Source organism: Micropterus salmoides, unplaced genomic scaffold (assembly GCF_014851395.1).
Source record: "Micropterus salmoides isolate LMB-PRFRI ecotype aquatic unplaced genomic scaffold, ASM1485139v1 Ms_hic_scaffold_8, whole genome shotgun sequence".
Taxonomy (NCBI): Eukaryota; Metazoa; Chordata; class Actinopteri; order Centrarchiformes; family Centrarchidae; genus Micropterus; species Micropterus salmoides.
In genome coordinates, this window is record NW_024044570.1 from 548,598 (window position 1) to 576,567 (window position 27,970).

Below are 27,970 nucleotides of genomic sequence, written 5' to 3' on the forward strand. Positions count from 1 at the left end.
ATGTACTGCTTATAAGTTGAACGTTGTAGTTATGGCTTTAATAATAGATCATTTATATCAGTTATAGGCTATAAGAAGAAAAGAAGAACTTTTGGGTTGCCAGGCTGCGAAAAAAAAAAATGCTAATAATAATAATGATCATAATAATGATCATAATAATGATCATAATAATAATAATAATAATAATAATAATAATAATTATTATTATTATTATGATAATAATATTAATGATGATAACAATAATAATAACAATAACAATAATGATAATATAATAATAATAATAATAATAATAATAATAATAATAATAATAATAATAATAATAATAATAATAATAATAATAATAATGATTAATGTTGGTAATCCATCAATAAGTGCTTTTTAAGTTGTTAATAAAATAGATTTTGGTCAAGATCCCCTGCAATCCTTTCCCAGTAGGTGAGTGATGTACGGTCCAACTACGTAACCCAAAACGTGTTCCTAGTACTGTTAGTTCCTATTAAACTATCCCTCATTATTGCAGAGAAAGTAGTGGCATTAGATACTTTTTAATGTGCATATTACTATTCTGAGCAACATTTACATACATTTATCATACAGATTTGCAATAAATTTGCTTGTATGTTGTTCCTCAAATGTAAGTTGCTTTGGATAAAAGCGCCAAATGAGTAAATGTAAATGTAAAATGTAAGAACTGGTGACTATATATCCTGCTCGACACCCTCTGCTGCAACGACTATTGTTACTAGTCCTATTATTATTATTGTTATTATAATCATTAACATTACGACTGTTACCATTAACACTACTATAAATATCTGTACCATTTTTCATGTAGTCTATAGCAACATCACCTTCACTGTCTGTACCTCTGTGTGGATATTGTGTAGGCTGCCTCCCTCCCCTCTCTCTCTCTCTCTCTCTCTCTCTCTCTCTCTCTCTTTCTCTCTCCCTCTCTCTCCTTCACCCCCAACCGGTGGAGGCAGATGGCCGCCCACCCTGAGCCATGGTTCTGCTCGAGGTTTCTGCCTCTTAAAGGAAGTTTTTCCTTGCCTCTGTCTCCTAGTGCTGCTCTTGGTGGGAACTGTTGGGCTTCTGTAAATAACATCATAGAGTACGGTCTAGACCTGCTCTTTTATGAAAAGCGCTGTGAGATAACTGTTGTTGTGATTTGGCGCTATATCAATAAAATTGAATTGAATTGAATTGAACTATTTGCACATGTTCACTTAGGGGTGTCCTCACTTTTGTTGCCAGCGGTTTAGACATTAATGGCTGTGTGAGGTTATTTTGAGGGGACAGCAGATTTACACTGTTATACAAGCTGCACACTCACTACTTTACACTTTGTGAGAAACTAAAATGACAGAGAGAATCTATGATAAAATAACTACAAGGAGATCTTATGGGAGTCTGAATATAACTAAAAGTCTTTCAACCTGATGTGCTGTTACATACAGGTACATTACAACATGCCACTGAAACAGGCTTAAATCCAAGTAATACAAAAGTCCTTCATCTCTGCATTTTTAAACTATTTCATTCTGGCAAATTGTATTTACAGATTCACGGAGGGGAAACAATAAAGTGGTATTTTGTTAAGCCTTTGTAATAAAGTCATCACCTTTGTTGACAAGTCTTGTTTCATCCATTCCAACTACATTGATCCAGTTATACATAATCTGCCTCTTTAGGAACATTTGTTTTAGAAAATATCTCTAGTTTAATACAGCCACAAATGGCTGACAGCAGGGGTGAGTGTTGCTCTTGAGATGACTACTATATTTGCTACATTTGGACCATTTTGGTCGTTTTAACTTCAGAAATAGTGAAAGAATTTGATGCATTTATATCAGTATGATTTGTTTATTTGCATGCTTAAAGTTTCTTGCTTTTCAGCTACGAATATCTGATAAACACGCTGTAAACTACTAATGAATGACTTGGACTAAACTACTGGAACAAAATATTTTTACCATCACTTCATACTAGAAAGTGAAGCCTTAAAACAATATTCATTTATAGATGGGTCTGTTGTGGTGGTTGGCTGCTCCTCCATTATTTGTTCTGTGCTGTGTTCAGTCGTGTTGTCTGACCGAAGGCCTGTGAAAGAAAAATACATTTATTTAATGCAGTTTTTTGTCTCACTTCAGGCATGGTCACATTACCGCTCCATGACTACACACAGTTCATGAGAGCAATACTACAGTTTGTAGTCAAGTAAATCCTAAAAGATAATCATTTCTTATTGTGTGCAACAAGATAACAAGATATATAATAATTATTTCATGACTTATTTTTTCAAACGTTGTCATTCTTATTAGTAAAGCCCTGGACAAACTTGCTTTTAAATATGCGTTTAAGATGGCTGCCGCCCGTATCCTGCGTTCCTTTTGAGCGTAGGTCTCCAGAAATTAACGCTGCACGTCTGCGAGATGCAGCTCAGCACATGAACGTGGGGGCAGCATGTCGATCTGACCGGCAGGTCAGCAGCGATCTATTGTTCCGCACACCAGCCCAGGTGGTGGCGGGATGCAGTTGGTTTGCCAAAACCACCATTAAACGCAAAAGAAGAAGAAGGTCAGCTGCTGACTTTAAAAAAGGAGATTTATGGCGGGATGTTTACAATAAAACTCCTGGAGCTAGTCTGCAATGACCGAGATCGTTATGACGTCTCTTTAAAATCATAAAACCTCCTTGAGTGTCGCCACGTTTGGTTTATTTACGATGTGCAAAGTAGGCGAGGGATGATCCGGCCCTGATATGCACCCTAGTGGGTTTACGTTTAATCCTCCAGGTACACGCAAAGTACACAGGAAGTGTGTGAACACTGCCGTTTGCGCTGCCGACGCCCGTCTAACGCCTACGCATTGTTAAATGATGACTTAAACGATGACCTCATGTAAATCTCAGCAGAGCTTTACATGAGGTCCAACCTGACTGATCTAATCGGCAACATAACTGAAAACACCTGAGGGTCTGTGGGACCTTAAGTCTATGCAAAGGTTGTGGTGACAGATGGATTGAAATTGGATATGTTGGATTGATTGTCTTTCATACACGATCTGGTGACATCAGACAAACTTTGACCCGTGTAGTTTATGGGCTACGCAAATTACGAAGAAACAACAAAACAGGTAGGTGCCTTGAGATATCCTTGAGATATCCTTGAGATACGCGAGATCCCTGTGTTCAGTGATACGACCTCCGGCTAAATGGCGTATTAGCGTTTTACACTTCAGTAGCACACCTGAGAGAGGTATCGATCTTCCTCTTTCACTCTGCAAAAAAGCCAATTTCCCAAATGTAAGTTAAGATCTAATTTGCTAAGGAGGGGTGAAAACAACCAGCATGAACGCTCATGTAAATAATAAATGATCAGACAATGAAACACCAACACACAGTACCTTTCCAAATCACTGCGCAACAACGACAACCTCCGTGAAAGTCATGGTATCATCTTCCATCTCAAGCATGGCTGCATGAACAACAGTGGGGGTTTGAGGCCTGCAGGCAACTGCAGAAGGATACGCAAGGGCCAACTGGTCAGCCTGCAGATATGTGTTGAGGACCTGCATCTTGTTAGTGAGACGATTATCCACACTTTTTAACTTGCTGTACGTCATCAGGTTCTTGACTTTGCTCTTGGTGCATTTCCTGACCAGCTCCTGGGCTGTGCTCAGAGTATTGGAGAGTTCGGTGAGAGCTCTGTTCACGTTTCCAGAAGTCTGGCTTTGTCTGAGGGAGTGAACCAGCCTTTCCAGATCTCTGACTCGGTCTGCGATATTGCGACAGGTGTCTTTGCAGGTCTGAACCCTACCTGCCATACTTATGATGCCTTTGCATAAGGCCAATATGTTACCAATGTACTCCATGACCAGCTGGAGAAAAAGAGAGAAACACAGTGGAATGAAATGAGTCAAAGGTAAATAAATCAGAGTAAATCCTGTTGAAATGGGAAACACAAAGCACAAGTAACAAGACTGACATTTCCTGAACGGAGATAAACTGATTAAACTACTGAACTCTGATAAAGCGAAACAAAGAAACATTTAATCTGAGCCAGAAGAAAGTATTTATGGATAAGCATTTTATTATTATTTTATTGTTGTTGTTATACATACATATCTGCCAATTTGCATAATGTTCATTCTTAACATATCTGCAACACATTTAATTTGTTATTACAATAAAATAACATTTGGTTTGGATTAGGAATAGATTGAACACAAATCCACAACTTCTCACCCAGTTTCCCAAACATCCTACTTTCAGGTCAAAATGACCATTCAATCTTACTGAAAAACCAAACTTTGCCTTCAGAGAGGACACACAAGCCCTCAAAAACACACACTGTGCAACACAGTCTGACACACTGGTGAGATCAATTCAAAACAATGCTACAAAAACTGGTTCTTAGTAACGTAGCTCACATGATGAACGCAAAAGAAATAATCAAAGTGCATTTGCACATTTTATTCCTTAGTGTGCTGCACAGTACAACAAATTATTCTCCCTCTACCTCCTCCAACTCTTCCTTCACCTCTTACTCCTCCCCACACTGCTCTTCGTCCTCCTCCTCCTCTCTGATGTCCTCCTCCTCTTCCTTCAGATTTCTCTGGATCCATTGTTCCGAAACTGAATGTACTGACTCTGGTCCATTTTATCTCTCTATTCAAGCTTCTGATTGGTGTGTTATCAATTATGACACTTTGTGTTTTTCACCTGGGTAGCTGTCTGCTGACTGAGCTCAACCTGTGCTTTCTCAATGACCGCAGGGTGCAGGCAATGACAAATGAAGGGATTTGTGTGTACAGTTTATGAACACGGGTCTCCATTTTTTAAAAATGGAGTCATGGTTTTGAAATTTTAATTCAATAGCCTAGTGTTTAAGCAATTAGGAAAAACTGTAATGCTTCAACATATGATGATATTTTAGACAACTGTCTAAATCCTGGAACCACAAGAGTGGAGGCTGAACAGACGAATGCCCTCAGTTTGGAAATCACATGTTCAACAATGAAACATGGGTGTAATCTTCAGGCATCCGTGTACTTTTGACCACGTAGTGTACAGGTGCAACTCAGAAAACTTTTCTTCATAAACTAAAATATTTAAATATTTTGTTTTAATCTTGATGATTGCGGCTTACTGTCCACGGAAATCAAAAATATCTTAATCTTAAAATACTAAAGAATTTATAATACAGAAATGTCCCAGGTTTAAATATTTCACACCGTGCATGTTTAGTGCAGAGCTGAAACAACACGATACAGAATGTATTTGATGCTGTCATAGAGTTGAATGGGATCCTTTTAACGACCTTCAAGGTATTTAAGGAAAGAAACGAAAGGAAAACTGTACGTTGGAGGGTTAAAGTAAATCCTAACCTCACGTTACCATTAAAACTGGATGCATCTCCTGTCCAGTCTATCTCGTCTGCCTGGTTTTCATACTAAGAGTCTGATCTCCTGCTAGAATTCATATAGCATCCACACATCTTGGGGCAGAGTTTACTCAACAACGAACTAAAGAAGTGACTACCAAGCAGTACTGTCCACATTCCACAGAAGCAGCCCGAGTGAGTTTGGTATCAAAACAGATGTCGTTTCACAAGCTCAGAGACAGTATTTCTAACCTTTTTCACCATTATCTGCTTTTTCTTATCACCCTGTCTACTTCAATCCCACAAATTACAGCCTTAAAGACAAACTGAAATGTTTTGTCCTTTTGTCAGTAGCGACAGTAGCTCTGTTCATTTACACTTTTTTACAACTGTACATGTCACACGAACTCAAAGAGCGACACCTCCCCTCAAATCTCCAAAACCATTAGCTATTTCTCAGCCTTTCACTCAGTTTTCCACTGCATAAAACACTTTGTTCAAAACACTATGCACAATTCTCTACATCTAACTGGAAGTGACCTGCTTTCCTTTTCCAAACCAGTCAAAATGCTTATTCATCAGGTCACACTGCAAAAATAAAGTATGTTTACTGTAAAGTATTTTGGAAATGTATTCCTACACAATATTTACAGTATTTTACTATTTGTTTGGCAGAACTGAAAGATTACCAACACAAGGTGGTCGGGAACGTCTTGTGAACACGGTCCTAGAAAATAACGCCATAACATTACGTCAAATACAAAATAAAATAATAGAGAGATTTCAGAATATTATAGGCTAAGCTTATCAACACTGGACCGTGTCTTGAGCAGAAATAATGCGAGGATGAAGCAGGTCTTCACGGTGCCATTTGAACGCAATTCAGAATGAGTCAAAGAATTGATGCAACACTGTATAAATTGTCTGAATAATCTCACACAGAAGGTTTACCTGAAGGTGGATGATGATGTTAGGTGTCCCCCGGTTTCAGGTGTGCAGGATGAAGAGAATGAAACTATTGTTGAGCTTTTATACTCTTCATTGTTCCCCGCTGTGGAATCTGAGGCATCTATAGACGCCTATAGTTGTGGGTTCATAGTTGTGGCATCCAGTTTTAATTATAGCCTGTGTGTTACTCTGTTCTGATTTGGGTTTTCTGCGTCAGGTTTCATGGTTCTGTAAGTTTATTTGATCATGTCATGTGTTCCATGTTCAGAGTCGTGCTTCCTGTTGGGTTCTTGTATTTTCTGTCTTTGTTCACAGACTTTGCATCTTGCACAGCATGTGTCTGCCCTGATTGACCTCATGTGTCTCAGCTGTGCTTGACTATCCTGCCCGGTGTGTGTTGTTCTGTGTCTGTGTTGAAGCCCTCAGTTTTGTTCAGTCTTTGTCTTGTCCTCGTCACATGTTCTGTGCTCCCTGCATGTCTTTGTGTTCTCCTTGTTTAGGATTTTTGTCTTTAACCCATGTAAGCCTGTTTAAGTTTTGTTAATAAATCACATGTGTGTTTCTGGTTTCATGTGTCTATTTGCCTCTGTTTCTCTCGTTCCTTGTCCTTAGTTATTTATGTCTTGTCTCTTATCTTAGGTCTTAATCCTGCATTAGTTCTTAGTTCTGTGCTTTAGCTCATGTTTGTCTGTGTACTCCTCTATCATTTTGGCCATGTTTGCTCTGTGTTCTGTTTAATCTTAGTTCAGTCTGTTTTCCCTGTTAGTGGTATTTTATGGTATATTTGTGATCTGTCTGCTTATGGATCAGTTGTTTATATTATTCTGTTTCTTCTTGGTTATCATTAGTTTCCCTATGGCCTAATTGGTGTCTGTCTGTGTCTTCAGTTCTTGTCAGGTCATTGTACGTGTTACACCCTGTCTGTCGTGGCTTCAGTTTCCCTGTCTCGTTCGGTGTTTTGTCCTGTTTATTCCCAGCTCATGTTCCTGCCTGTCTCTTGGAGTTTTGATTACCTGTTTGGATTTCTGTTTCGTTTGCTCATGTGGATTTAATGCCTTTGGATTTTCTGGACTCAGCCACTCAGTCTGTAAGTGTGCTCGCTTTTTGTTTATGGAAATAAATCTTAAGAACTGAATCTGCCTTTTCCCGTGTCTGCGTCTGGGTCCTACCAAACTGTTTCCTGCCCACGAATCTTAACCGTAAACAACTCTAACTCCTCCCACTGAAGGCTTCTGTAAGATAATTGGATGAAAGTATCCTCTAGCCCTCTTGACAAAGTTTTTTTAATGCGATCACAGCACTGACAAAGCTCTTCTGAATGACCTTTGAATGAACACTGACGATGGCACGTGCTCAACTCTGGTGCTGCTGCACGTGAGTGCTGCCCCTGATACAATTGACCATGGTTTTGCAAGATGGACTGAGGCACTGAGTAGGCATTTGTGGGACTGCATTGATCTGGCATGCATAATATCTGTGAAATAGGACGTTTTGACTATTTTAAGTCATGTTACTCCCCTTTCCTGTGCCTGAAGGATGTTTTTTTTTAACAATTTTGTTCTCCATATGCTCCCCCTGGTTTATATAATACACAGACACGTTTTTTCTTTACATTGTTAAGGAGATGATACACAATTGTACCTCCCTGAGAACAACACTGACCTCAGTATGCTAAATTCCTTACAGGACTGCTTAGCTGAAAAAATTGGATGTCTAAAAAAAAAAAAACCAACAAGACAGAAATCCTTGCTATTGGACCCCAACATATTATGAAATAAATACGACCATCTATTGGTCACCTTTCACAGCATATAAAGCCTGTTGCAAGAGGTCTTATTCTATTTGAGAAACTCATCACTAAGCCACCTTAGAAATATTGTTAAAATAATTGAATAGAATCTTTATTGTCATTGTAATTTGTTTGTATTGTCATGCAATCCGATCAGTGCAAACAGGTAAAACAGGTAGCTGGTGTACATGCCCTTATTTCCTCACACTAGGACTATTGCAACAGTTATTGCATCTCTTATCTTGTCTTAATCAAAAAACCTTAAAATGACTGTAAAGAATTCAGTGGCTCAGCTTTTAATCAGACCCAAGATGTATGATCACATTACGGCAGTAGCCTCTTTAAATTGGCGCCCTTTTTATTTTAAAAAACAAGTTGTTTTTCCTTTGAAACCAAAAGGAGACTTGTTGCTGCCACTTTTATGTCAGTGCTGGACTATGGCAATGTTAAATACATTCATGCATCCATTCAAAGCTTGAAAGTGTTGGATACTGTTTACCATGGAGCACTGAGGTTCATTACAAACATTGGCGCCCTTACAAATCTACATCCAGGACTAATGTATGGGAAGATACTGTCTTCATTCTAAGGACTATCGTTCCCTCAGGGCTGTGTAAGTATGCTGCCCCTTTTGCTTGGAATCAGCTGATGTGGGGAATATTAAAGAAATTATGATTTATTGTAATTTACTATTTATACCTACTGGAAAATGTTATTTTTGTGTTGTTGTATGTCTCAATGTCTGCAACCTTGTTAATTGTGCTGCTGCCTGTCTTGGCCAGGACACATTTTAAATCTCAATGATGTTTTTTCCCGGTTAAGTTCTTTTTGGATATTCTTATAACTCTCTCTCCATGCCTTTACTCCAGATTATAGTTTAGAACTTTTAACTATTCAGGGATGGGTCTCCTGAGTCAATGTCGTCTTTTAAGTCTTATCTAAAAACCCACTTTCATCAGATAGCTTTTCCTGATTTTATCTGAGCAACCTGTTTATTTTACAGGTTTTATCTTTTTCTATATCTAGTGAAATTTTATGTTATGTTGTTTATTTTTTCATCCAAACTGGTAGCAGGCTACAGCTCAGACAACGTATGATCCATACTAAATTCATTAATCTTGTAGCAATCCAGTTTCCCGTAAAGTTTCCAGTGTTTAGGGTGTGAACACAGCTTGCTGCACTGAACAATGTCTGTGGCGCTGAGCTGTCACTCAAACACTCACTGGCCCCTGAAAAACCCGTCCACGAGAGACGTTTGTGTCAAAACTGCAAGCAGTGGGTGTGTTTGAGATGACTTCATAGTCAAACATAAGCTGTAGGCGAGTGAAGAGGTGGGGTGTAAAAACACTGACGTCAAGTCAGACACATTCTTCTTCCCATAGAGGGTGTGAGCGTAGCCCCATCCACACTTCTCCATTTTAGTTTAGAAAAGGAGAATTAAAACGAATACGATCTCCGTCCACACCAGTGTTTTAGCTGCATATCAGAGTTGATCTGTATTAAAACAACTGGAAACGCACATCTAGTGGACGTCCACGTACACTGGGCATGTGGGTGCAAGTGTAAACATGAAGCTGCTACTCCATAGTTACAGATCTGGCGAAGGGAAAAAAAAGTAATGCAGAAGAAGAACCGCACCACACAACTGTTACTGAATGTAACAGGGGGGTTAAAAGCGGCTGTGGTGGCGGAAAACAGACTGGGAATCGTAAAGGTAAACGGCGACACAGTACAAGTGTAGGCTATAGTTATTATTTGCATGGTACAAAGTATATTAATAAAAATACACTGTGAAAACCTCTGTCAGCAGCATCCGGTAATTAGAGAGCCAATCGTGAGCGTCTGCGTCATCGTTCCTGAAGTCCTCCATTTTTCCCGTCTCCAATAAAACGCTCTCCGGAGTTTCAAAAACGGGGTCGGCAGCGTTTTCAAACTTCTCCTTTTCAGGTCTTCGTTTTCGCCGTTTTAGTCTGGACGGGAGGAGCAAACGTGGCAAAAGGTCTCGGTTTTAAAACGAAAACGCAGTAGTGTGGATGGGGCCTTAGAATAGTGACTGATCCTGCAGCATTTGCCGTATTTGTTGCAAACTAAACAAATGCATTCGAAATCCTGTCTTTTTACACAAGGAATATCATGAATCCAAAGATGTTTTCTTTCTCCTGATCTAAGTGTTTTGTAAGCTTACCAAAAAGGGAAACATTTGTTTCAACTTTTGAGATTATTATTATTATTATTTTTGTTTCAGTTAATTTTATTCTCTCTCCAATTCTTAGTTTTTGTTTGATTTTTTTTAAGAGGATTTGTTTGAATAAATTGGCACAAATATGATTCCTTTAACACATATGATTGTAATGTTCAGGTGTCTGTGTATTTTTGACCATGTAGTGTATGTATTAAAGGAGTGTCAACAAAGTGAAAGTACTTTAACACACATTAACATACTTTACCAGTTACAGTAACAACATGCTAGATGATCAAGTCATAAAGCATCTACTCAAAATCTATATAGCTTCTCAGAATTGACGTACACGCAGTACTGCCCACATTCCACAGAGACAGGCCAAGTGAGGTCTGTCAAAACAGATCTGGTTTCACACATACATTTTATTATTGTCCTGTGTACTTTCAGACAAAACATTAGTCTACGCAGCCCTAAAGAAAAACAAGAGCTTGTCCGAACCTTTGTTGACTCCATATAGTTTTAGTTGAAAGTTTTATCCCCGTCAGACAAACTGACTAAAAAGTAGGTTACATATACGGACAAACAACGTAAAGTAGTTTTCATTTAATAGTCAGTCTGGCGTAGCAGCAGGGCTTCCGCACAGAGAAAATACAGGGTCGTCAGCAAAAAAGTTAAACATGGCTTAACTTTTCTCAGCACAATCGTCAGGACAAAAGATAAAATAATTGCTCCTGTAAAAAACAAACAAAAAAACCCATCTTTTGTGCTGTGTACACAGATTCAAACCAACAGGGGCACAAAACACAAGTTCCACCGATGATAACGACTAGATTTTCTTCAGTGTGGGCTGAACTGGATAGGAAAAACGCCAACAATAATACCCCAAATTAATCGGGAATAACTCCTCAACCATTAGGCCTAGGTGCAAAATTCTGGTCTCCCTTAATAGGTCAGAAACTAAGGAATATGAATCAACTAAATGAACCTATATATTTTGCTATTAAAGAGTAAATGGAAATACAATAAAGGAAAATATATTTTCATCCTTGCCTCGTGTAAAATGTATATTTTTAACAGCAACCCCGGTACCGGGGGCGATGGTGCTCTGGGCAATGATAATGATTGATGATTGATTTTTTTTTTTCGCCGTTTTAACTCCGAAACCCGCCGATGTTGTTGCTCCGAGTCTAAGCGGGCGCCATCTTGATTATTGCGCAATACCTGCAAGCTGCCTGCCTGCTGTCGTCTTTTCTGCAGAGAGGAAACATGTTGCTTGAGAACATACGGTGTTTTTTGCCATTTTGTGGCCGATCCGTTGGAGATATATAGACATGCATCAAGCCGGATCGATTGACCCCCCTGTGGGATGTTCCGTTCTAAATCTACAGGCCTGTAAAACATGGGAGTGCTTTTGGTGACAGGAATGTTGATGAATACTCCTGTTTTTATCAATATTTCAATGTTTTGTCATTTGGAAATAGGTTGTATGGACTGAAAAAGTGTTTTAAAGATATCTATCAATAAAAGTCAGCATTTTAACAATAAATACTGCCTGGTATTCGCCTGGTATATTTGAAAATGTTGTATGATAACTGTTGTATTTTAGTTTATTTTCATCAGATTTACAGTTACAATTGCATTCTAGGTGTATTAGAAGATATTCAGTTGCATTAAAAGCTAACTCAGGATGGTTTTGATGGTTTATTGCATTAAAATATAGCTTTTTTTACCAGGCGAGGCTAAAAATTTCAGATTTTTTCTTTATTGCATCTCCATGTAGTCTGTAAAAGTAAAATAAATATATTAATACACAATGGATTTATATTCCTTAGCTTCTGACTTTTCAAAGGAGACCAGAATTATGCATCTAGGCCAAATGGTTGAGGAAATATTCCAGATTTATTTTGGGTTTGTAATTTTAGGCGTTTTTTCTGGAAAAAGGGGGTCTGCTTTCAACAGGTTAACACAAAACCAACATTCAACTCATTATAATGCGACAGAATATCTTCTAATACACCTGGAATACAAGTTTAACTGTAAATTTGATGAAAAGAAACTAATATACTGCAGTTATTATCATAGACTGTATACAAGAAATGGATGTAGTCATCATGACGTCACCCGTTGGTTTGGGGACTGCTGTTTTGAACTGCTGATTTTTTGACCATATTTGGACGAGATGGTGGAGCTAACGGCTGTGTGCAGAGCTAGCTAGCTTGCTTAGCTAGGTGCATCTGTAATTCACGTTAACTGTCATTTTAACAGGGCTGATAACTTTGTCTAGCAAACAACAGACTTAAAACTAAACGTACTCACCAGAGAAAGAGAACAGCCGACTCCTAATAAGCTTTTTCAACGGCGCTGGTTAAATTTACACAGCGCCGTGGGTACGAGTCACTCTGGCCTGATTGACAGGTCGCCATGGTAACGACTTGTCAATCACAGATAAACCCGCCCTGAAGCATACTCTGCTCTGTGGTCTATTTTCCTAAAAATGGGACCATAATTTAATAAATGATCATCATGTTGGAGCCCGTTCTCATCTCAGGGCGTCATATACCGACGATTTGAGAAAGGGTGACAAAGCGTAGTTATTTGACTGTGTGAGACGCCCTGGTGCGTCCCGTACAGACCAGAAGTTCTAGCTAGCTAGTGTTCGTGTTAAAGGTGTTGACAGCCCCCCCGAAGCCCCCTACCCTTTCCACAACCACCAGAAGTGTTAGTACCTAATCCTAAGTCACTGACTTTATGCATGTTGACTGCCTAACCCTACGCATTGACATGAGAATCTGTTGCATGTTCTATTGAAGAAAACATGAAACCAGCGACTGAGACCATAAACTCATCAGGAAAGTGTTTACTGAGGTAATTATTCAGCTGAGAAGTAGCCTCAGTTTACCCGGACTTCTTTTTTTGCATTGCATTGTATTCACGTCTCAGACCAGAAGCTTCCTGCTTGGTTATTACACAGTTTTTCAAAAATATACCCGGCGAATGTCCATTTTTGTCCATGCTTCCAACACATTGAAGTATTGATAAAAACAGTGAATATTCGTCAACACTATGACCGAATGAACTCCCATGCTTTAGGCCCGTGACTTGATAACGGAACTTCATGGGCAGGAATGGAAGTAGGCTCTATCTCTTTGTCTTTAATAGACGAATCGTTTGGTATATTGGATGTGTAGCTACTACAGGTCGGCTACCAGACCGCGATATCACTGTGCGTTCCAAAGCAGCACTTCTCCTTCTCTGCAGAAAAAGGTGAGAGAAGGCAGGCACAGCTCCCTGGTATTGCACAATAATCAAGATGGCATCCGGAGATATTTTTAGAATCAAATGAGCTGATTTTTGGACTGAAAACGCAGAAAATGGCAAAAATTAGTCAGCGGTTGTGATTGTGGGTACGGAAAGTATTCAGACCCCTTTAAATTTTTCACTCTTTGTTTCATTGCAGCCATTTTCCAAAAATCAAAAAAGTTCATTTTATTTCTCAGTAATGTACACTCAGCACCCCATCTTGACAGAAAAAACAGAAATGTAGAAATTTTTGCAAATTTATTAAAAAAGAAAAACTGAAATATCACATGGTCATAAGTATTCAGACCCTTTGCCGTGACACTCATATTTAACTCAGGTGCTGTCTATTTCTTCTGATCATCCTTGAGATGGTTCTACACCTTCATTTGAGTCCAGCTGTGTTTGATTATACTGATTGGACTTGATTAGGAAAGCCACACACCTGTCTATATAAGACCTTACAGCTCACAGTGCATGTCAGAGCAAATGAGAATCATGAGGTCAAAGGAACTGCCTGAAGAGCTCAGAGACAGAATTGTGGCAAGGCACAGATCTGGCCAAGGTTACAAAAAAATGTCTGCTGCACTTAAGGTTCCTAAGAGCACAGTGGCCTCCATAATCCTCAAATGGAAGACGTTTGGGACGACCAGAACCCTTCCTAGAGCTGGCCGTCCGGCCAAACTGAGCTATCGGGGGAGAAGAGCCTTGGTGAGAGAGGTAAAGAAGAACCCAAAGGTCACTGTGGCTGAGCTCCAGAGATGCAGTCGGGAGATGGGAGAAAGTTGTAGTAAGTCAACCATCACTGCAGCAATCCACCAGTCGGGGCTTTATGGCAGAGTGGCCCGACGGAAGCCTCTCCTCAGTGCAAGACACATGAAAGCCCGCATGGAGTTTGCTAAAAAACACCTGAAGGACTCCAAGATGGTGATAAATAAGATCCTCTGGTCTGATGAGACCAAGATAGAACTTTTGGGCCTTAATTCTAAGCGGTATGTGTGGAGAACACCAGGCACTGCTCATCACCTGTCCAATACAGTCTCAACAGTGAAGCATGGTGGTGGCAGCATCATGCTGTGGGGGTGTTTTTCAGCTGCAGGGACAGGACGACTGGTTGCAATCGAGGGAAAGATGAATGCGGCCAAGTACAGGATATCCTGGACGAAAACCTTTTCCAGAGCGCTCTGGACCTCAGACTGGGCCGAAGGTTTACCTTCCAACAAGACAATGACCCTAAGCGCACCGCTAAAATAACGAAGGAGTGGCTTCACAACAACTCCGTGGCTGTTCTTGAATGGCCCAGCCAGAGCCCTGACTTAAACCCAATTGAGCATCTCTGGAGAGACCTGAAAATGGCTGTCCACCAACGTTTACCATCCAACCTGACAGAACTGGAGAGGATCTGCAAGGAGGAATGGCAGAGGATACCCAAATCCAGATGTGAACAACTTGGACTCATGGCTGTATTAGATCAAAAGGGTGCTTCTACTAAATACTGAGCAAAGGGTCTGAATACTTATGACCATGTGATATTTCAGTTTTTCTTTTTTAATAAATTTGCAAAAATTTCTACATTTCTGTTTTTTTCTGTCAAGATGGGGTGCTGAGTGTACATTACTGAGAAATAAAATGAACATTTTTGACTTTTGGAAAATGGCTGCAATGAAACAAAGAGTGAAAAATTTAAAGGGGTCTGAATACTTTCCGTACCCACTGTACATTGGTGCGTTTGTTGTTACTTTTATCCAGCTAATTAGTCTGTAATGTTGGTGATTTCAGTGATGTGAGCTTTATAGCTGATCTCAGATTAGTTTTGGTTTGAGAGGTTGGACATGAGGTTACGCTGTGATTAGAGATAACTGGATGCTTATAACTGCAGCCATGTACAGAGCGATTTATGTTGTGATATAAAGTCATTTAGATGCTTGGTGTTTGTGTGTTTAATGTGGATAAAAATGGTTTATTTGAGCTTCTAGCTGAGCCTCCTAGCTTCACAGAGGTGTGTAGCATCGATGCTGCCCCCGGACAAGGGGCGTCAGGGCTCAAGAATTTAAACCTGGCTACACCTAGTGGCTGTTTTACTGCTCTAAAGAGAAAACATCACAAACCAATCACATGATCATCTAACAGTAAAGTTTATTTAAACTGTGTAAAGAAACACAAGTACACAGATACAATACCAGGAAGAAAAATGTGCTCCCTACCCTCACACATGCAGACAGGGTTTAATGTTTTTACACAGATCTGTTTCTAAACATCCCGACAGTCAACGAGTCTGTCAGCAGCGGGGCTTCTCCTCCTCCGTGAAGGTCTTGGTGATGAAGAGTCTTTTGAGGAAGAGGAGCTGCAGGTAACCCGAGGCGACGATGAGGACGCTCAGGGCCGTCGACCACCAGGTGATGTACTGCGAGTTGGACAGCAGCAGGAAGTAGTCGGCGCTCTTCCTCATGCGGCCGAAGCTGTAGTAACGGAACATGTGGAAGACGTACTTCTCAACTTTGTGACTCGCATCCTGCAACAGCAGAACACAGACAAATACAAATACTACAAACATTACTGCTAAACTTTTACATCATCAATAATAAGAACTACAACTAGGCTACTACAACAGCCATTCAAATATTTACTTATACTATTTCAGCTATTAATATTAGCTACTACTGCTGCTACTATTAGTATTACTATTATTACTGATGTTTTACTTCATACTGTAAATGTTTTAGTGTATTAAAGGTGCCCTATAAAGAAACGACAACTTACCAATAATACCAAAGCTACTGTCAGTACACAGCAACCCATTATTACTATTATTAAACCACTACTACTGGTACTATTACAGTTGTTACTACTAATACTACTCAGTGGTGTAGTACTGACTGAATAGATGGTGGTGATGGTGTAACTACGGCAGTATTGTGTGTGTGCACCTCTATGACGCTCAGAGTGTTGTTCAGGTCTTTGCTGACTTCCTCTTTCTTCTTCTTCTCGTCCTCCTTGCGCTTGTCCGGGTCTTGGAAGCCGTCGTAATAAACGCCGAAGCTGAGATAGACCTGCATGGTGCCAAAGTGGTTGTGGAAGTTGCTGAAACACATCTGATAGAAACCTGGACAGACGCACAACAAGTGATGTGATAAGATCATAGAGATCACACTGATTGATCTGTGCAGGTTTTTGACCATCTTTGCTTAATGACAGGAGCAGTGGAGAAAGAAGCACTCAGATATTTAACTTAAAGTAGGAGTACCATAGTGAAGAAATACTCATGTGAATGTCATTAACATTAAATACTTTATTAAACATTATGTGATTTAATAATGATTATTGATGCATTAATGTGTTGATCACTTTAATGTTGCAGCTGGTGGAGATCAATTTATTTCCTATACTGCTGGGCAGCTTGTCAATATCATCAATGGATCAATAAATCCATAAAGTAAAGTGTAAGTAATAAAGTGTCCAAATTAATACATCATCATTTCTATGTTGATCATATTTGATATCATTAATCTGAATTTGCAAAGTAACAGTATTAAAGTTGAAGTGGAGTAAAAAGTACAATATTTCCCTCTGAAATGTAGTGGAGTACAACAGAAGTTGGAAATGCCAAAGTAAAGTACCTCATAATTGTACTTACCGTAAAACTTTAATAAATAGCCCGAGGTTTTATTTGCTTTAATCACTGAACTCAAGCTGCCTATATTTGGGACAGGTGTCTAATTCCTTTTGCACAAAACTCTCGCTCAGCAAGGATGTGAAATAGATTACTATCAAATTTTAACCAGTATGAATATTACTTGTATAAATATGTGTTTGCTTGTGTAACATACCTGTAAATCTAATTTGTTTGCATAGAAATGAACTGAACGACGGAACTGTGGGGAATCTAACGATGTATGCTACACATTGTAAGAAAGTCTGTGTCCATACGGACAAAAGTTTTAACATTTATGTTTGTCTGCTTGTTCTAAGCAGCCTAAAGTGACCTGGTGGCCTTTATACATCCAAAGAACTTCTGTTAAAACCATGCAGACTGTCAAAACATGCAGCGAAACCAGGCCAGTGAAAGGGACAGGCGTCCAACTGGGACTGAAGATTTATGGTAAATACAGTACCTCACATCTCATGTCATTTTTAGTTCAGCGAGATTTAAAGCAGCACAAACTTTTTGGTGTTAAGCTTTCTTCAGTTTGCTCAACAGAAAAGTACTTATTTATCTAACTTTTCTTTTTGTTTTTGCCTCATCAAGCTGCATTCCCATCAGTCACGTTTTTAAACGTCCCAACATGTCGTGCTTTATTGGTGTTTTTGCACTGTTTTGGTGTTGTGGCAGCATCACCTGTTTCCTCGGCCTCAAAGTTGATCTGACCCTTTGCATCATCAACAGTCGACACTAACAGACCGCTGGGAGCGTTCACGCTGACAGACAGGTGTCTGTCGTGGCCGACTCCCGTCACCCACTGGACCTGCAGACAGACAGGAGGAACAGAGGCAGTGTGCTGAGTCACACTTGGAAACTGTAGGAAACGTGTAGATATTGTGGTTGAGGCGACAGGATTTGATCACGTGTCAAATACAATGTGTGAGGATAGTACTGTAAAATATATATATACATATATATTATATAATAACCTACCACAACCTACTAAAGTATATCAGAATATATATAAAATACTATTACTATAACTTACTATATTTGAATATATATTCAGTACGACCACAGACTATATAAAAGAGTATTACATGTAATACCACTACTATACTAAATAAAAAAAACCTACTTAATACAGTATATGTGAAAATGCAATATTTTTATTAATTTAAAATGCCACTATATGTATAAAATCAACTTATTATATTATATGTAAATGTGTGTAAAATCCATAAAAATATACTATTTATAGTATATAAAAATACCTTACTATATTTGTAGATGTACATAAAATAATGCATATAAAATACTACCATACTATATAGTAAAATAACCGACTAAATGTAAATATAATTAAAAAAACTTACTATATACTATAAGAAAATAAGCTACTGTATTTAAATATATATATATATATATAAAATACTACATAAAATAACTATATTTGAATAGAATTTAAAAATGCTACTATACTACATGAAAGAATCTGAGAACTCTAGAGAGCCTGAAATATTGTTTTTGTTAACGTTATGAACCTGCTGATGTGGAGAGAAACGTGTCGAGGCCTCAGATTCTCACCATGAAGCTCACGTAGAATCTCTCTCCGCGGTGAGCAAAGTGCCAGAAACACTCCAACCCTGCAGAAGGAAGCACCACGGAGAAGTCGTACTGGTCGCTGCCCCAGAACAGCTCCTGGTCCGTCATGTCGGGGTGGGGTTTGTCAGGGGCCCGCCGCCAACCGGGCCCCAAAACACCAGGACAAGAAATAAGCAGGGAAACATGTCTGAAGAGATGGAGACCGCTTCTCTAAATGAAAGGTGTAGAGGGTCGAGTCTGTGAGGCAGCGTGGAGAGATCAGAAATGATTAACTGGCACCAAACTGCTGCCTCCGTCAGTGGGAAAACTGGGCCTCCTTCACAGATGGAGTCAAAAACCAACCCTGCAGAGAGGGACTGAAGGAGGGAACAAAGGTCTGACCACACAATAATTTCACTACGAGGGACAAGCAAGAAGAAACAGCTCCCAAATACCTTAACCGCCCAACTGTGATTGACCCTGAGCTGTAATCAGAAGTGAAAAGAGGCAGACATTAGGGTTTTCAAGACATGTTAGGGGAGAGGAGGGTCAGGTTAAATCTAGACCCCAGAGACACTCCACAAAGACCCGAAACAGGGAGTCTACAACCATGTCTGCAGCTCTGTGTGGCTGTGCTTACAAACTCCCCCCCCCTCTCTGTTCTATTGCAGGTTTGGTTGCTTTCTGCAATTGGTGTTTCCCACTGCTTTTCCCTGTTGTCCCCACCTTCCATCCCCCTTCTCTTGCAGGTCTTGTCCTCTGTGCTGTCTGTTTGTGGCCCCCCATCCCCGTGTCTGCCCCCCTGTCCGGCCCGCTGACAAATCAATGACAAAGGAGTATATTAATACTCTAATCTGTCTGGCACAACATGGTATCCAGCTCATCATACGCTATAGCAGGCTAGTTGCTAAATGCTAACATGCTCTTGTACTGGCCAAAGGTTTTAGGACAACTATTGAATTCAGGTGTTCAAATCACGTCCATGGTCACAGGTGTATGAAATAAAGCACCGGCATGCGGACTGCTTCTGCAAACATTTGTGAAAGAATGTGTTGCTCTCTAGTTGTCGAGTTAATTCAGTCTGGACCAAAGTGGAGGACAGACCGACCAATGCCGTCATCCCTGGAGCTACGCTGCTAGCATGGCTAACAACCGCAGCCTAGGAATAATATGCCTTGATGCTTAAGTGTATTGTACAGAGATTCTCAGTGCAGCAAAACATGTAGATTGTCCTGAGGATGTTGCTAAAGAACAAGTCATGAGTTCACCGAAACCTAAAAGTGTTCATCCTCTGCGGAGCAGGAACAGCCAAAGTCCATTTAACCACGTCAGAGATATCGACCAGGAGAACAAATAAAAGCTTCGATGCTTTAAAGAGGTAGAGAGGAACTCGATTTATTAAGTGTCTGGAAACAAAGGGGCATAGAAAAGGCTCTGAAATGTCATAAGATAAATGTACAATTACTCAGATTCACATGAACTATTGTGAAAAATATACATTGATTTAAATGAATGGTACATAATGTAAAGATTTCAATCTGGACGACACAATAATCAGTGTGATGTGCTCTCAATGTATAAAAAGGTTTGACAACAGGATTTTACTGGCATTTATTATTTTATTTTGGCATAACAACTTTTACTATCCCTTTTTCTTTTAATGTCCAACGGCAAAACTTCTAATAAATAAGTTCTATTTTTGGAACAGGCAGTCTTTGATAACCATTTGAGGGTGTAAAGGAGTCGTTCATCAGGTTGAACCAAGACATTTGACATGTTTGCGCAGTAACAAAGAGACGTTTAGGATGAGAACGCAACAGTTCTTGCATTAGGCCCAATGGGATGGGTTTATCCTGAGGAAACACATCAGCCAAAGTGAAAAACAAATGTGACTTTATAAGGAAAGAAAAAACCTTTGATTCATATTACTTGTAAGGAAGCAAAAAAAAAAAGTGGTTTGATTATTTTTAGCACGCAACATGATTTCTTAAAGGTTCCCTGTAATGTTTTACACCTCCAGTAGCAGAACGGAGCAGTTTGTCTGTCTCGTGCACGGCCGTGCGTTACAGTATTCTGATCTACAGGAGCCGTCAAGAAACACGAGTCAACAAAACGCAGAGAAGACGAAGAAGACCGCACGCTAGTAAACATGGATGCAAACAATACAGGATTTTAAAGATAATGTTGGTATTTCTAAACCTGGACTCTATTTTCAAAGGTTTGGATTTGGAAACGATTAGTAGGTACAAAACGTTTTGGAGTCTGTGCAGAAGAAGCTTCATGCTTCAGAGAGAGGAGGTGGTTGTAGAGGAACTATATTTACTCACATTTCCACCGCTGTCTTCCTGCCACAGATTGCCTCTTTTAACCGGGTTGCTACATGTTGCAGCAGCAGCTGGCTGAAACGATCTACTGCGCAGATTCCAAATCTTTTTCTACCCAACAGTCATTTTGACACCAAAATGATAAAGAAATACTGAATTTATCCCTTAGAATCCTCCAGTGAACGGCTTTGCAAGTATTTTATGAGGAATAAAACACATTCAGCACAATACTTTTTGGTGAGAAACACTGAATGTGAAGAAATCTCCACTTTAACCAGATGATGTCACTTAAATCAACAGGAAAAATGATTTTTATCAGTTTATGATATTTCATTGATCAACTTCAACAAACACAAAATGATTTCTGTAGTCAGTAACTGCTCTCAGAGGATCCAGCATCTTAATGAGCAGATTTTAAAAAACTTAAAGTCTGATTCATGCGGATGAAACTCTGTCCAAAGATTCTCCACACGTCCAGGAGCATCATTCTGACTGTCGGGATGATGCTGCTCCACCTAACAGGAAGGTGAGAGACCATCTGGCTTCTGGGCACTGCAGCAGAGTCTGAACCTGCTTTCTGGGGCTCAGAAACAGCCAACAGGTAAAAACAAACCCAGCGGGTCTCTGCAGGTTCATCAGCACCATGAAACACCGCCACAGCGGTTTATTTGGATTCACTCCGCTGTGCAGCGTTTGAATGACAGCTGGTCAGACGGAGAACTCCGCCCCGCCCTTCCAGGTGCGCCTCGGGAGAAGGGACGGTAGTTTGAGTCCAGCGAAGGGGCTGATCCACAGCAGCGACGGCCGCCCTCCAAACACCGTCCTCAGTCCCGCCCAGCGAGTCTGACGCTCCCACGTCGGCTTCTCGTTCTTCAGACGCTCGATCTCCTAAAACACAGACGCACAACCCGTTAGACTCCTTCCTACAGTAAACAGGGTCTTCTAGCTGAGAGTGAAGACAACATGAGAAATCAATTTAGAATATTCTGCATCCAACATGCAGACAAACTTGTAAACACAGTTGCTGTGTGGAATATAATTATAGTAGGATGATTACTCATGTACAACACATCCATCTAGTGCTGCAGACGCTCAAACACAAACCTCCTGCTGTTAGCCTCCTGCATCAAGTAGAAATTCAGCTTTAGATGCAGAGTAACCTTCACACGGATGATACTGTATTATATCCGTCCTCACTACACACAGGACAGACGGGGGTGGTGATAATTACTTTTAATACAGTAGAACATGCAGAACCCGCGTTTATGCGCTCACCGTCTCGTCGTTGCAGATGGAGTGGAGCTGAGTGCAGAACATAACGGCTGTGAAGGTGAGGAAGAGGAGGGCCTCCATGCAGAGGAAGATCATCAGCATCATCGTCACGGGAGGGGAGAAATCACTGCACTCTGGACACAGAAAAACACAGTAAGAGTACAAGCCTGTACGAGAACAAAAAGGAAAATCGGCAGCTATCTGATCAAAGATGAATTTTACATCCCAGGCCGACATTTGTTAATTATGAGACATTAGAGCCTTTCCTGAACGTACCAAAGCTGGACTGAGGTTTGATGCGCAGCACCAAATAAGAAAAAACGGGAAGAGGATAAAAGAACATTTGATATAAAGTTTAAATGCGGTTTTCAGGCCTCACCTCTCCACTGCACTCTGACGCAGGTGACGAACTGGTATCCACAGAGAGCCAGAGCGTGACTGGAGATTATAGCGATGTACATCTGTGGACAGAAAACATGTACCAGGAAATACAGTTTCAGCCCGTTATCATTTACCCACATGAGCGACAGAGTTTAGATGCCGTTGAATGCAAAAAGGTGCAAATGTTTTTTTTTTTATGGCTAACAATGTGCACAAATACAGGCAGCGCAGAAGGTGTTTAAAGCTTGGCCCTCGGGTATCCGACAGCTCCCCTGCCCTTTTCTTTGTCTTCCTTTTTTTGCTTTCTGTCACTTAGGTGTGGCCACGTCAGCTGAAACGATGAGGGTCTGGAAAAACTAGGAGCGTTCTGGGGGCTCGGCGGCCTATAGACCCGCCCAGTGCTGCATCTGTAACCTGAAAGGTTTGCAGTCAGTAAGTGTAAGTAACACTTGGTGGAGCGTCTGAGCTCCAAACAGACCTGAACACAGGCTACTCTATTCACACACATTTGTCACCATGGTTACTTCCTCAGTCAGCAGACGAAGACTGACTCGTTTCCAGGAGTCGGAGATGAAAAAAAGAATATGGGAGTCATTTAACGATGCAACAAGCCCTCCCGTCTCTTCCTTTCATCTCTCGTTTTCCAAAAAATGTAGCAGTTTTCTGGTTGTCCTCTGCGAAAGTCCCTCAATCAGATAAGTGGCCACGGCAGTAAGTGAACTTACAGTGAAGAGGACGAAGAAGCGCTGGTTTTTCTCCCCGACACAGTTGTTGACCCAGGGACAGTGGTGGTCCATCTTGCGGATGCAGCGCTTACAGATACTGCAGAAGAAAAATAGAGAACATGGAAGTATTACTTCCTGACTAGACCAACTTATTATCTCCTAACACGCTCAAAACAATCACCTGGGCTGCCCGCTCCTTATCTTTAACAGATGAATAACAAATGAGAACGTGTGATGCAGAAGGCGCTGCTCATAGTGCTGAAGCCAGAGAGAATTATCACCAACTCTGCAGCTCTACAGAAGCTTTTAGATCCTCGTTAGGTTTTATGGCAGTTTCCTCTGTGGTGGTTCATCAAACAAGCTCAGATAAACCCGCTGTACCCGACCTGCTCAGCACCAAACAGCAGTCAGACGTAGTTAGCAGCTTACAAGACATTGAAACCAATGTCATGCAGTGGGACGATAATGGTGCTCTGACTCTGTTGGATGTCTGAATAGGCGATTGTTTGCGGTCAGCTTTTGTGTTCGGCAGCTTTAAACTGACCTGCAGTGATGAGCCCTCTCAGGTTTGATGCTGCAGCATTTTGGACATTTGTAGATGACCTCGCCCGGCTTCAGCTGCAGACTGTCCATGTACTTTTTGGTGGCGTTTCCTTTAGGAACGGCTCCCTGAGAAGAGCACGGAGGAAACACGGACAAGTTAGTTGCAACGAACCCGAAAACAGCCAGCAGGCCTCCCTTAAAACCGTCAGCTTCCTCACCGGGTCGGACAGCATGGTGCGGAGGTGGGAGGCCAACGCCAGCACAGCCAGGCTGTTGAAGACCACGCCGTTGACCACGGCGTACCAGAAGCTCCTGGAGGGCAGCAGCATGACGAAGGTGACCACAAAGTCGGCGAAGAAGACCAGGGACCAGGTGATGAAGGCGCACACCATGCCGCAGCAGTCCTGGATGAACCAGAGCTGCTTTGCATCGCTTTGCAAACTGCTCTCCACCTCCTCCTCCCCGTCCAGCAGGGGGCGCTGCTGCTCCACATCTCTCAGCCTGTGGCCTGAGGACATCTTGCCCTGAGGGAGGGAACAGAGGAGGAAAGGCAGGTTAAAGTTAGTATTTATATGTTCAAAGATAATTATAACCGGAAAGTTCAGCTGCAAATAACCAATATTTTGTGCTAAAGTCAGACAGTGACGCTGATTTTTGTGAGAAGCTCCATATTCATAATAATTAGGGGTGACAAGATCTCGTGTCACGAGTGTGGTTGAAATTAGCACAGAAGATGCCCCCGCCACTTTTTAAATCGTTTGTGTGGTACCCGGAGGAAACAGGAAACGCCGACAGAGAGACGGACAAGACACCAACAATATGTAAACAACAAGTGCGCCGGCATGCGTTACTTTCTGCTGGAATAAAATAATCTTTTTCCAGTCATATATTTCATCACTGAAGTCTTTTTAAAACGAACCTTGTGAACATCGTCACATGTGTTGTAACATAAAAATGTTATTAGAATTATTCAGTTTCCTTCAAAATGTCATTCTTGTCTGCGTGCAACGCGCTCTGAAAGAGTACGAAAGCCACCAAAGGGCTCTTTGCACTTCAGTCCGTCCAAGAAAATCTTCAGTTTGTTTGAAAACAAAAGTCACGATTTATGACAGCTCAAAACAGTTTTACAGCGTAGTCATTTGTTGTAGTTCCTCTCACAGAAAGAATAAAATCATAAACATAAGCACAAACCAAACAAACACAGGCACAAAAATCCTTTATGTATTTGTCAAAGAATATTAAACATGATTAAAAAAAAAGGCTGCATGTCAAGTTAGTGAAGAATCAGAAGACAATCAAGTATTGTTTCCCTACATCCCAGTGAAGATGAATCTTAGCGAGGTTCAGCTTAAATCAGTGAGGATGAAGATGGAAACTTACTTGAAAGTTCTTCTACTTTACAGCATTTTCTCCTCCAGCTGCTCCACGAAGCCACAAGCTGTTTCGCCTCTGGCTCACATCTCTGTCCAGCAGAGAGAAAAGTTCAGAGAGCTAAAGTCAAACCACGACCAGTCTGATACTAGGACCTGATAAACTTTCCCCGTTTTTAGTTCACGGTTGTAAAAACATTAATTACTTTCTTTACTCACAAACAGGGAGAATGCAGATGTTGAAGCTGGCCAAAGAAAACATTAAACGAGTACTCTGCTGACTAGTGGTGGACAGTAGCTATAAGTAGTATAGTATAGTAAGTATATTAACTCAAGTACCGTACTTAAGTACAAACCTGAGGTATCTGTACTTTACTTGAGTATTTTCTTACCATGCCATTTTCTACTTCTGCTCCACTACATCTCAAAAAGGGAAATATTCTACTTTTAACTTCCCTTCATTTTCAGCTTCAGTTACTTTACAAAGGAAGTGTTCTGCACACAAAAACTTTAAAGCATATAAATTAAACTACACAACAGAGCAGCTAGTACATCAGCTGACTGACAGAAATTTAATTGGCAACTATTTTGATAACCGTTTAAGCAAAGTACAAAAATTTGAGCTTCACAGATTTTCTGCTTTTCCTTTTGATTATCTCAGTGTGATTTGAATCATTTTTAGATTTAAACAGACAAAACAGGGATTGAGAAGACATCACTTTGGGTTCGGGCCAACTGTGACAATATTTCTCACTATTTTCAGAATTTTTACAATCGAACAAGAAAAAACAACAAAATAATCAGCAGATTAATCGTGAAATAATCATTAAAGTCTGATAAATAATATACAACAGTACAATCCGGCTTTTACATGAATGCATGAGTAATAATAATAATACTAATAATAATACTCGTGATATATAATAGTACAACCTTTTTCTTTCTGCTTTGAGTAGTTTTAATACTTTAAGTTTCTGATTATACTTCCATACCTTCACTTAACATCTTTAATGCAGTTGTAACAGAGTTTGTTTTTGTACAGTGAAGTTTTATTACTAGTTTTATGAACTGAATTCTTCTTCCAGCAGCTGCACAGCTAGCTTAGCTTAGCTTAGCTTAATGCTAACGCTTTCATTGTGGTTTAAAATGCAGACATCAACAATATCTGACCTAGCTTAGAACATTAGCATAACAACACCAACAGCCACCCGATGTCCGGGGCCTTTAAACCGCATGAATCAGCCACATTTAGCTCCCGGTAAATCCTCTAACTTACTCTAACTTTAATAAAGTAGCTGTTAATACGTTTTGGTACCAAACGGGGACGTTATGACAACAAATGTTCAGCAGCTAACAGCTAACGTTAGCCGTTAGCTCAGTTAGCTCAGCTAGCTGTCAAATCTTTCAGCTACGAATCTTTCATCTTAAATATTCCGCCCCTGACAGATTAACTCATACAAGACCCGCAATTAACCATTATTTCCCCCGGAATGACATTAAACGTGAATAAACACGTTTAACCAGCAACATCTTCGTGTGTTAGCATTTTAACGCTAAAACCCTGAAATGCAGCTCCGGGTGGTTGTTGTTGTTGTTGTTGTTGTTGTTGTTGTTGCTTCTAACCTCCATGACTCACCTTTTGCAAACACACCTCCAACTACTTTCCGCTCGGATGTTTTATCTTCTTAATGAATCTGAGACATTGGCAGTCTGACCCACTGAGCAGGGAACGACCCCGGAAGTAGAGCTGAGGGACGCGGCGGGGCGCGCGCACCGGTTATTCTCAGGGCTGCGGCCGAATTCCTAAACACCTTTGACACCTGGACTCCTTTCACTTCAAGGAAAGGTGTGAAGAAGAATCCACTGGGACTGATCAGTCTTCACTACTTTACTGCATCTCAGAAAATTAGACTATCGCAGATAAAGTTAATTTCTCCCTGCAATTTAAAACTGTTATATTTTAATATATAAAAGTGAAATATTTCAGGCCTCTTTTGTTTGTTTTAATCTACATGATCATGGAAATCAAAAATCCATGTGTCACACAATATTAGAATATCTCTAATTCATCCTCAGCACTGCTCCACTGTTTATTTACCATTGTTATAACTTTCAGATGTATAATGTCTGCTGCCTAGCAGAATAATAATAATGCATTTTATTTGTAATTCACTTTATATTTAAACAAATCCCAGAGGGCTGCAGGATAAAAAATAAAAACACATGGAGAGCACGGGAGGGAGTTTCAAACTCAATCTCACTCTATAACCTGTGGCTTCTCCTCGGTCAATGAGTGTCTTCTGGACAACTGTCAAGTCAGAAGTCTTCTCTATCGCTGTGTTTTCTCAGGTTGACATTTCTGTATTATTCATTCTTTATTTTTATTATTATAAATGACGTGTGTTTGCATGTTCTCCCCGTGGCTGCGTGGTCCAACACATGCGGCCTAGGTTAGTTTGTGACTCTAAATTGTCTTTAGGTGTGAGCGTGACTGGTTGTTCGTCTCTGTGTGGCCCTGCGATGGACTGGCGG

General features: G+C 40.4%; 1 protein-coding gene, 1 long non-coding RNA gene and 1 pseudogene across 2 annotated transcripts; all 3 read right to left on the reverse strand.

Moving 5' to 3' along the window:
* Nucleotides 1–1,862: 1,862 nt before the first annotated feature.
* LOC119894031 lies at nucleotides 1,863–6,589 on the reverse strand. Its single transcript, XR_005442861.1, has 3 exons — nucleotides 6,335–6,589; nucleotides 3,405–3,878; nucleotides 1,863–2,100 (listed from the first exon to the last, which is right to left on the reverse strand). It is a non-coding gene; the product is annotated as an uncharacterized LOC119894031 (long non-coding RNA).
* A 9,121-nt stretch (nucleotides 6,590–15,710) lies between these two features.
* LOC119894012 lies at nucleotides 15,711–19,183 on the reverse strand (annotated as a pseudogene).
* A 1,009-nt stretch (nucleotides 19,184–20,192) lies between these two features.
* LOC119893923 (palmitoyltransferase ZDHHC7-like) lies at nucleotides 20,193–27,218 on the reverse strand. Its single transcript, XM_038706333.1, has 8 exons — nucleotides 27,075–27,218; nucleotides 25,449–25,530; nucleotides 24,287–24,592; nucleotides 24,070–24,194; nucleotides 23,526–23,622; nucleotides 22,799–22,880; nucleotides 22,423–22,553; nucleotides 20,193–22,035 (listed from the first exon to the last, which is right to left on the reverse strand). Exons 3-8 carry the CDS (start codon nucleotides 24,584–24,586, stop codon nucleotides 21,856–21,858), a joined length of 915 nt encoding a protein of 304 aa, XP_038562261.1. The 5' UTR covers nucleotides 24,587–24,592; nucleotides 25,449–25,530; nucleotides 27,075–27,218; the 3' UTR covers nucleotides 20,193–21,855.
* Between the last annotated feature and the right edge of the window lie 752 nt (nucleotides 27,219–27,970).